Consider the following 10,810-nt stretch of genomic DNA (forward strand, 5'->3'; position numbering starts at 1 on the left):
TTATTACATTGAATCAATTTAAAGCACTACAGCGCAAAGAAGTGCCATTTTTGTGCAGTACTATTTATGATCTGACCATGAATGGGGTTAATGTAGCGACTGAATGCCAGTCTTTGCATTATTAGTTAATACACAATGTTATTTAGATCTATAATTCGCACCCCTCGTGGAAGAATGGCATAAGTGAAGTTACATCAAAAATGTTTATTGCTCCATTAAATACAGAAATATATAAACCACATCCTCTGCAAATTCTTGTAACTCTATCAACTAATATTTCAGATAGAGTTACCAGAATTGGAGAGGATGTGAGTCATTCAAATTAATAACTTACAATTATCTCTACCATATGATACAAAAGCCAGTTCAGTAAAGACAATAAATTTATTTTCAGTTCTGAATGTGGTGGCCTCTTCTTCGGTCTTATTTATTTGTATTTGTATCTGGCTTGATTTAGAGGCAAACCTTATAGGGCGTTTTTAAAACGTTTAACTGCCTTTTTTCACCCCGACTATGAAGAATCCAAAAAGGCGATACCCATTTAAAGAAAGCCTATGACAAATTATTGCGTTTTGTTTTTTAACTTGTGGAAGTGCTGCTGCGGCGCGGCAACCGCACTTCTGTGACGCTTCAGTCATTTTTAGTTCACTGAAACTGCAAAAGTGGCCACGCGACAATGGCGCTTCAATTGCGCTTCTAAATGTTGTAATATATAAAGATTAGTAGCGGCGCGGCTGCAGCGCCACAATGGTGTCACTGTAGCGCTTCTATGAACGTTTAAGTAACCCTAACTAAACACTACACAGGCTGCTAAAATGATTCTGATGAAGTTAAATTACGAATACAATAGTAGAACTCACATGACTTCACATCACGTGAAAAGCAGTAATAAATTGAAATTGTCCTACACATAGCTTTGATCACTGTAACACTTCATCGCCTTAGAGTGAAAACCTCGCATATGCATTATTGCATAAACTATATGCGGATTTTTGTTTAAGTAAAACTTATAAACCTTAATTATACTTTTAAAGTAACACAGATTAGGTATAATATACAATAACAATTAAATTAAAAAATAGGAATTTCCGAAATTTTATTTTTCGATTTATTTTTTTACTGATTTGGGTTCAATTTCGGGTATAGAAATGAGCTCTGTAAATATGTCGAGAATGCAAATCAACACATTGTATTACGCGAAAAGATTAAAAGTTACGAAAAACGTAAGAAATGTAACCATCTGGCAACACTACACAATATTCATTCGCTAACATTGTCTTAATGTACGCAAAACTACAAAACAGCAGAATAACAGGTTTTCTGGCAAATACTGATCTAGAAAGTGACAAGAAAAACTTTAAAGTGTAGTTTTGTTAAATTTAGTCTGATGTTAATATAGTTGTACAAAATTGTTAGCATTTTACAAATATCTCTGTGTATATGTATAATTTATACTAATTAAAATGCTAACTACAAACTATTTGTGTTTACTATATTTTACACCACATTTTCATTTTTTTCAAAAAAATCACACAGAAATCACATTCGAGGTATTCACTATAAGATGATAATCAGAGACTGCTTTTTTAAGGAGAATTTACTATGTATGCTTCACTCTTAATCAATACTTTATTTAGTCTTTTGTAAAATGCAGTTTAAATTAGATACAAAACAATTACCATTGTCATCAATATCAATAGGATAATATCACATTTCCACATCCATTCCAGGTTCAGTTACTAGTAATCCATTGCGTTTTTTGTCATGTTCTTTTTCTTGTTCCTTTTCTTCTTTTATTTTTAATATATTGTCTTTTGGTTTCCATAGCACTAGCGACATTCGGGGTTTTTCTAACCTGTAAATTAGAATTGACGATTTGAGTAAAACATGATTTTTTTATAAAACGAAGTAACAGAATGAGTGAGACGTATACCTAGTGGTAAGCGACATGTCAGGCTTCCATAACTGTTACAGTTTGTGTGTTTTTAAGACGGAGTAAAATTGTCAATAGTCAATTGTAAGATAACCAGTTTTCATAAGATTTTATGTAGTTGTTGTAGACAGTTTTATTGATAGATTGTGAAATAAGGTAAAATTTTGCCAAAAATGTTGGAATTGTGGACATTATGACATTGTAATGATTACTAATTGCATTATTGTCATTTTTAGTCTTATTTTGAGTTCGCCTTCTAGTACCAAAATAAATTTTTTTTCACATATATTTTAATAAGAATGTGTGGATTTTATTACCTATTTTGAATGAAAATGAAAAACTTTAAAATATATCACCTCTTTGTATTTTTAATAGTTATACTTAAAAGTTTCAAATGTATGAACTTACAAAAATTGACAATTTAAATGAACCTGTGCCCAGGAGTTCTACAAATAATGGGCCAATGATGATCCAAATGAAGAAAGTTCTGTTACTTATTGCATAAGCATAACCAACATTCAGTCGTAAGTAAATAGAATATTTATCAACTGCAATCACTAGCTGCTTACAAGCTGGCAACACTTTTGCAAAATGGACTGTCAATTTACTCCATTTCCAAAAAAGACGGACTCTAGTGCTAGTTGGACCTTTTAATCATAAAGACCAGACATAAGGTAACAAGCCTTTCAGTGCCTGCAATTGACTAATGAAAACGCAAATAATAAAAAGAAACCAGTAAAACTCACCGTTCAATAAGAGCAGCAGGCAACAAAGGTTCATCATGCACATTTTTAACTTCATCAGAAAGCACTATAGTATGTCCCTTGAACTTCTCAGTCATGAGCACCGGGCAGGATGTGGCAGTACTTGTAGATGGTATAGGTTCCATTCCAACATCCATAACATCTTCAGTTGCTAGTTTGTGAGGTGTGAAGTCTGATGATATGTGAAGACTGTTGAGGTGCGCTGCCATCTTTTCCTCAGTTATTAGTTGCTTTGCAGGTCTGAATGAATTAATACATTATAATAAACAGAATGAATGATTTTATCATTTAAATGGTCTAGTGAGTGATGACAAACTTTTTACTTTCACTCTTAAATACAAACCTGACCAGTTGACAAAGGACTGTACACAATTTGAAGAAAGTGAATTGTTTATTCAAGTTCACAGAATAATTATACATCAGAAAAGTTGCAATAAAGATTTTGATCAAACTATAAGACACTAACATACACTTGAGTACTACAATATCAATTATATAATTATATAATTGATAAAATAGACAACAGTCATTGAGAGCATGAGGCTATATTTAATCTCAAAAGGCAGGACCAAAGTCCTACAAGTAGGAGCATAAGGACACATTAGTACAGTGGGAGCACCCAGTAAACTGTCCTTTTAAGAGACAGTTTCCTATATGAATTTATTGCAGGTAAATCCAAGTCACATAGATTAGTTAATTGTATCTACGGAAGTAATTACTAAACACTTACATTACTGGTTCCACATCAAGACTTTTTCGCTTGCAATGAACTACTGGAGACGACGTAAACTTTGGATCCATAGGTTGTTGGCCAGTGAACTGCACTACACTCGGACGAGAGGGCATTCCCCAAGGCATTCCTTCCACGTTCCACGGAGCACCTGATGGTGGCGGCATGATATGGGGCTCTGGTGGTCTGTTATACGGCATCGTGGAGGCCAAAGTTTGTTGAGCAAACATCTGCTTCGCTAACTCATCCGACTGGTTATACTGATACGCAGAATACCCATAAATATCCATTGTAACAACACCTATTCGATATTAATACTTTCAATCTCGGAATCGCTTTATTCGTCCACAAAATGCGGGTAAAATTCCACAATAATCGAAGAGACAACAGTATAGCACCTTTGACACAAATACAAAATCATAAACAAACTATTGTAGAAAATTCTTGAAATTTCTACTAGTCTATGGATAAACAGTTTTTTTTCCGGTTTTGTTTCACACCACCACTTTTCTTAATGATACTTTATTTCTGTGCATGCGCACGTAAATAAATTGGACTATGAATTAAAAAGTTTTTTTTAATCATTCAGATTCTTTTACGTTAGTATGCCAAACGTCAGCCAATTATTTGATTATTTGTTTCTAGTGTTGTGGTTGTTTAAGTGCTGCAATACACGTTCGTTTTTTCCATCCAATAGTCGAATCCGATAGTCTGATCCGACTATTGAAAGACGTTCGTACAACATATTTGTTTAAACAATCATTACACGTCCGACCTGATATTCGGATCGTCCGAGTCGGAAATAGCATCCGATTTTATTGCCGGCCCGATTGTCTGAAGACTCGCTCTCTACACTTTTGCGGGGAAACGAAATACCTACACGTCTGATTCTTTCCCGATTTGCAATATTGCCTATGCTAATTATTCAAAATCCTCAAAAATCAAAGTAAAAACTTTAAAAACAAAGTTCATATTCCCCACAAATTCCCCACATGTAATAAAATTTATTTATTCGCAGTATTTATTTTATTATTATTTACGCTGAAAAATATATCAAATAATTAAGAAACTCAAAACCAGACCATCTATATATCGTGTTTATCGGTTAAATAAAGTGACATTTTAAACAAAAAGATTTAATTTGTTTAGCTAAGATAAAAAATGACTATTTTTCTGCACGTGAAACTCAATAGCAAAAAAGCTACAAACTTAATAAAGGTGGTGATTTTGCTATAATAGGTTGTACATAATTTAAAGATTTTTTTGTGGAAAATGTCACTTATGTGGTTTTACTTTTAAGCAGACGATATATTAGTTGAATTAACTTTAGACCTTAATATTTAAGCTTGAAGAATGGCAAGTAGTGGTGTTAAAATACCAACTGCTTGTCTTTGTTTGGCAATAGCTGATTTCTTTTTCTCATACCAGCGACCGGCCAAACGTGTAAAGTGTTTTAAATTCTACCAGGTAATTTTATCTAAGCGGTTTGATAGTAATTCTATATAAATGTTGCTATATAAGCGGGGCATGTGCGATCTTGAAAAAAATATGAACGACATTTATAACAAATAAATAGTAATTATGTATTGTGGATTGAGTGTAAAATAAATATAAAGTTTAAATTTATGGTACACGCCTTACGATAGTCTGGTCCGACTATCGGATAGAAAAATCGAACGTGTATTCCCGCGCTAAACGTTGACTTGCCAAGTCTGGGTTACCTACTCAATTTAATTATCTTTCATCCACTTCGTCTTTGATGTTTGCTATACTTACTTTTACTTTATTAAAAAAAAACTAGTTAAATTGTGATAATGCGTCTGCCTTTCACCTGTGCTGCATATTTTTCATATTAATCAAGTATAAAGCGATAATTATGTACCGTTAACACCTTAATAAAATGAACTGAACTTTAATTACAGTGATGTATCGTTTCAGTAAATGACATAGTTCTTTGTATACGAGTAAAATGGGTTTGGATTTTGACGTGTTAGAGTTTTGCAAAAAACTGCGGCAAAATCGTCCTCCGCCGTACCAGTGTCCTTTAGAGAAATGCGATAAAGTGTATAAAAGTTTGTGTGGGTTGCAGTACCATCTGGTGAACTACGATCATGATAATCCCACGCCTGTGACGCCGTCGGTTGTGAATAGGAAAAAGGGTTGGAGGACGCGAGCTCCCGTGCCTACGGGTGATATAGCCCTTCAAAGCCCTCCGAAAGAAGCTTTAACTTTTGCTGAAGCTCAAAAAGTAGTGCAGTTTGAAATAGATGGCAAGATAAGTAGGATTTCCATAGATCAACCTTTGCCTATAATGTCTTTGGAAGATTGGGAGAAAAAGAATGCAGAGTTGGAAAAGCCTGTAAATTTTGTGGAGCCGCCTCCGGAGCCTCATGTGAAATTGCCTGAAGCCAGCTTCAAAGTAAGACATGCATATGTTTTATTAGACTATGAAAGATACTTAAAATATATTAATGAAATCAGTATTTGTTACTAATTTTTATTTAAAAATTTATATACATTTTTTTTAAATATTATAAAGAAAATTATCAAACATTATTGTTATTATTGTTATCTTTACATATTTATAATGTTTTTTTCTCTGAATATTCACTAAAGGTTAAATGAAAAATTTCTAAAATTTCTTTGTGAAATTACAAGTAAGGTTTTATAAATAATAAATAAATTAAATATATAACTAATAATAAAACCCTTCTTGTAATTTTGATTTATTTTATTTTATTAATTTATTTGTAATTTTTATTTCTTAAATTACAAATAATTTTACAAATACTTATATAATATAATATTTTACTATTTTGTAATTTTACATAGATCATTCCAATTTATGCTACATTATGTGTCACAAATTATTTTATTTTAACAATATGGATTTTAATTTATATAAAATGAAATTAATACATATTAATTAGTACTGCAGTGTTATGTCTCTTTAGGTTTATTCATGAGAAACCATCTTCCCTGTTGAAATTAGGATGTTTTTAACCTCAATTTAAATAGAGGTATCTACCCAAGGGTAGATAATGGACTTCTTTTGCAAGGACCTGGGGTTATTTTTTTGTCTGAAAAAAAAATATTTACATTCACTTTCATTTTGTTTACAATTTTTTCCAATTGTATAGAGAACAAATCTCCTGAGAAGTGTGGCTACAGAGTAAGGGTCTTGAGCATTCAAAAGCCCTGATCCAAAAGACTGCCTACAGTGTTAAATATTGTAGAGAAGCTCTGTTATTGGACAGGAATAGCATCAAAATGCTCACTAGAGTCTTAACAGGACATTGTGGCTTAAACAAGCACATGTCAAATACTGGGCAGAGAGAGAATAGAGAGTGTAGATTCTGCCATGAGGTAGATGAAACTCCTGCTCATCTTCTCACCAATGTTACCCCCTGGGTGTACGAAGCTCTATACTGGGAAGGCACGTGCCACAACCAGAGGACATTAAATCTGTCAGAGCGAGGAGAGTCCTTCCGTTCTTCAATGCTATCGGCCTTGGCTCCGAACTGTAATTAGTAGTGATCAACTGAGGGTTACAGAGATGAGGGGCTACATATGCCCCTAATAAAGCCACTCTAATAATAATATTAATAATAATTTGTAAACATGTAGGTCATCTGAAATGCCAGGAAATGTTTCCGGTGATGGAGTTTTTATATAGATTATTGAATTTGCAAATGTCCCATTTTTATCATGGTATATATTTGTGTTCCTTCATGTAGTTGATGATTTTATGAGAAAAATATCTATGCAGTTAATCCCAGACTACAATGAAAGAATATGCGATGCCCCACCCCAACCAAATGCATACATACGATTCATAGAGAAGTCAGCAGAGGAACTAGATGGAGAAGTGGAATATGATGTAGATGAAGAAGACACAGCGTGGCTGGCGATAGTTAACAAGACACGGGCAAAGCAGGGATTGCCCCCTGTGTCCGTCGATACTTTGGAATTACTTATGGACAGATTGGAAAAGGAGTCATATTTTCAGGTATATTATTTACTTTTGTACTCTTAAAAAATGTTAAAGCACAGTTTAAAAGACAACTCTTTACAATTACAGTTCCTTGCTGAAACCTAATAACTAATGTTACTAACAATGATCTAGAGAAAGTAATGAACTAACACAACAAATTGCAATTAAATGGAGTGTGATAACTATGGACGCATATTTTTCATTTTATCAATTAACCTACGTGAATGTACTAGACATGAGATGCTGTCTATATAGTGTATAGTGTTCTGTTAGCGAAGTCGATGCATTACCCCTTTATTGGTTCTTTTTCATACAGGTAATGGTGATTAATAGCGGCCACCTGCATTACACATGTTCTTGTCAACAACGATGTTTAAGGGTTAAATAATATTTAATTATTTAACAAAAGCGTTTAAAAAAAAGGATCTATAAATTACAAGTTAGAGCGAATATCAGCTTGCAAACAAAACTATGGAAGGCTTCAACTTGGCTTATAGTACCATTATGACATGATGTCTCTATTAACGCACACACTCAATAATGGTCTCTATTACTTAGTTATTGCAGTTTCTTAATAACTCTTAACATTCTTATGCTTGTAACTTTATTATTAATTTAATTTTGACCCACCATGACATCATTTAGAATAAATACAACATGTCTGGTGACATTTCCTATAAAAACTGTGAATATTCGTTTGCTTTTTATACTAGGCATCTCAGAGTGGTCAGCAAACATCAGCAACAGTGGACGAAGATGCTGTGTGCTGTATCTGCATGGACGGTGAATGCCAGAACACTAATGTCATTTTGTTCTGTGACATGTGCAATCTAGCCGTACACCAGGATTGTTATGGGGTGAGATGAGACTCGATTATTAGGCATTACACAGCATTTTGCACACCTGGTCTTTCTAATAATTAATTAATTGATACATACATATACTTCATGCACTTGTCCCATCAGGGTAGGCAGGACCACAGCCGTCTCTCGTCTCCGACATGCTAAGACCCTGACACAGATCTTTCGCCTCATATACGCTCGTTAAATAAAACAGATATTCTCACTAAATGCTTACCTGAACTGCGACATCTGAAATGTACAAAAATGTTAGGTTTAGAATAGATTAAGTTTGATTATTTATGTCTGTATAGTTGGTGTTAGTGTGTGTTTGTATAATGTAATTTTCAAATTTGTTGTTACACTGTTACTTATTATATACATGATGCTCCTATTAAGGGGAGGTATCAAAACTTGTTAGTTTTATGATCTTATCATAAAAGAATGCCAGTGTTCTTAAACACTGGCATTCTTTTAAAGGATATATTTTAATTTTGATATTCCACATAAAACTCACCTCTATTGTTTTATTTTTTTTTTAATATGTGTGGGCTCATATGTTTTTCCTTTTTACAAAGCTACAAGAATAAGCACCTAATAAACAAATCTAGCTAAGACTGCCAGAGTAGCACCAACTGACTTTATTGAACAGAGTGACTGGTATTATATTTACAAACAGCTACAAATTAAGTAAATACGTTTAACCACTTTATTTATGCATTTGTCAGGTCCCATACATCCCTGAGGGCCAGTGGCTGTGCAGGAGATGCCTTCAATCACCATCTCGTGTTGTCAACTGTGTACTGTGCCCAAATACTGGAGGTATGTTTGGCCACAGTAAATACTAAAAAATTTTTTGTAACATGTATCATATAAAACCGTATCCTTGGTTTAATAAATCCACATGTGCTCATACGTCAAAAGTGCTTGCAAATGAAAGTCAAAAATAATTCAACTACATGAAACAAATTGTGTAGATGTGAAATTTTATAATTCTACTATTTAACCTTTTTTTATTACACCAAGTGGATGAACAAGTCGTGCGCCTGGTGTTAAACGTCACGCCTGTCCATAGCAGTTGCAGTGCCACTCAAAGCTTTCAATCACAAAGATCTGAGGGGCACTGCCACTCTGCCTGTCGCCATGAGACATAAGTTGACAAGTCTCATGTCCCTGTAAGTTCACCAAAACGCCTTACCCTTCAAAACCGAAACACTGCAATGCTGACATTACTGCTTGGCAGCAGAAATAGGTAAGGTGGCAGTACTTCCCTGGAGAAACTTTCACGAGGAGCTCTACTGCTACTAAAAAAGCATTAAAAGTCATCGAGTAATTTCATTCATAGAATCTTTAAATCTCTCTCCAGAAATGTTGTAATTTTGCAGATGTGGCTTTATTATACCAAGGGTGTGAATTTACATAAATTACTGTAAAATTTATCAAGAAATAAAGTTAGTTGGAACAAAAAGATACAACAAAAAAACCGATCTCAAAAGTTCGTGGAACATCTATTTACTAAGTTTTATTGAAAGCGGTTATCAGAAATTGCGTGAAACCGGATTCATCCCCTAGTTTGTCACCCTTGAGGTGGAATATTTTAAATGGGAGTACTACTGCGGCACCCTCTTTCCAACAAAAAAAAAGAAGAACCATCAAATTCGGTTCACAATTGCCGAAGTTATCGCGTAACATACATGCAAAAAATCCCAGTCGAATTGAGAACCTCCTTTTTTTTTAAGTCGGTTAAAAACAGCAAAGCATATTTGACAAATTGTTAAAATTATTTTTATAAAAAGGGTTTAACATAATATATCCGTGATTGTTTGTAGGTGCATTCAAGCAAACTGATCAAGGGACGTGGGCGCATGTCGTCTGTGCGCTATGGATCCCCGAAGTGCGATTCGCCAACACTGTATTCTTAGAACCTATTGGTAAGTTTACTTTTGGTTCTAACCGAACACGCTGGCGGCTTTCCAAGTCTTACAAGGTCTGGTCTTAAACCAGCGTCTTGGCGTCAGCCATGTCAACATGGCTACCCTAGTTAGTAAGAGTGGTAACCACGATGAGGCAACAGACACTGATTCGAATCCAGTGAGTTCGAAGTCATTTTTCTTTGTGTTTGTTCGATGTTTGTGTCAATAATAATGACAATAGTCTGTCTTTTTTGAAGATGGAGTAACATGACAGTTCATTGCGCAAAATGTCGATAAATATTCTATCGACTATCGTCTGAATATTGGTCACACTTATGGAATACTCTCGGCCTGCGGCGCGTGGTCGGTTTCACATTACGGGGTGTGGTTATGCTCTTCGTTGGTACAGTGATTAAGTACTATGGGCGCTTGATGAGGAGGTTCCAGACTCGATCCCTGATTTGAACCAAAAAAAAATTTTTTAATTGGTTCTGGTCAGGGTATTCTGGGTATTGCCCTCAGAATTATCGTTACTCTGGTACTCATAGTACAGGAAATTCCCTACTTTGAAATCAGAAATTTGGAGTGATTGTCTGGCATTTTTTCCTTATCTTCTCTTTTTGGCATAGGTTCCAAG

The 10,810-nt window shown here is 34.4% G+C and overlaps 2 protein-coding genes across 3 annotated transcripts in view; one reads left to right on the forward strand and one right to left on the reverse strand.

The window, feature by feature from the left end:
• Positions 1–1,692: 1,692 nt before the first annotated feature.
• LOC113226038 lies at positions 1,693–3,764 on the reverse strand. Its single transcript, XM_026458542.1, has 3 exons — positions 3,428–3,764; positions 2,680–2,937; positions 1,693–1,855 (listed from the first exon to the last, which is right to left on the reverse strand). Exons 1-3 carry the CDS (start codon positions 3,715–3,717, stop codon positions 1,708–1,710), a joined length of 696 nt encoding a protein of 231 aa, XP_026314327.1. The 5' UTR covers positions 3,718–3,764; the 3' UTR covers positions 1,693–1,707.
• Positions 3,765–5,314: 1,550 nt separating this feature from the next.
• The window catches only part of LOC113226008 (bromodomain-containing protein 1), a 33,312-nt gene continuing 27,816 nt past the window's right edge, over positions 5,315–10,810 (forward strand). For both annotated transcript variants that reach the window (XM_026458512.1, XM_026458511.1), the window contains exons 1-5: positions 5,315–5,846; positions 7,197–7,436; positions 8,135–8,278; positions 8,989–9,082; positions 10,090–10,191. In XM_026458512.1, the coding sequence (XP_026314297.1) occupies positions 5,397–5,846; positions 7,197–7,436; positions 8,135–8,278; positions 8,989–9,082; positions 10,090–10,191 (1,030 nt within the window). In that variant the 5' untranslated portion in view covers positions 5,315–5,396. The remainder of the gene's footprint in view (positions 5,847–7,196; positions 7,437–8,134; positions 8,279–8,988; positions 9,083–10,089; positions 10,192–10,810) is intronic.

Source organism: Hyposmocoma kahamanoa, unplaced genomic scaffold, assembly GCF_003589595.1.
Source record: "Hyposmocoma kahamanoa isolate Upper Pololo Valley unplaced genomic scaffold, ASM358959v1 180, whole genome shotgun sequence".
NCBI lineage: Eukaryota > Metazoa > Arthropoda > Insecta > Lepidoptera > Cosmopterigidae > Hyposmocoma > Hyposmocoma kahamanoa.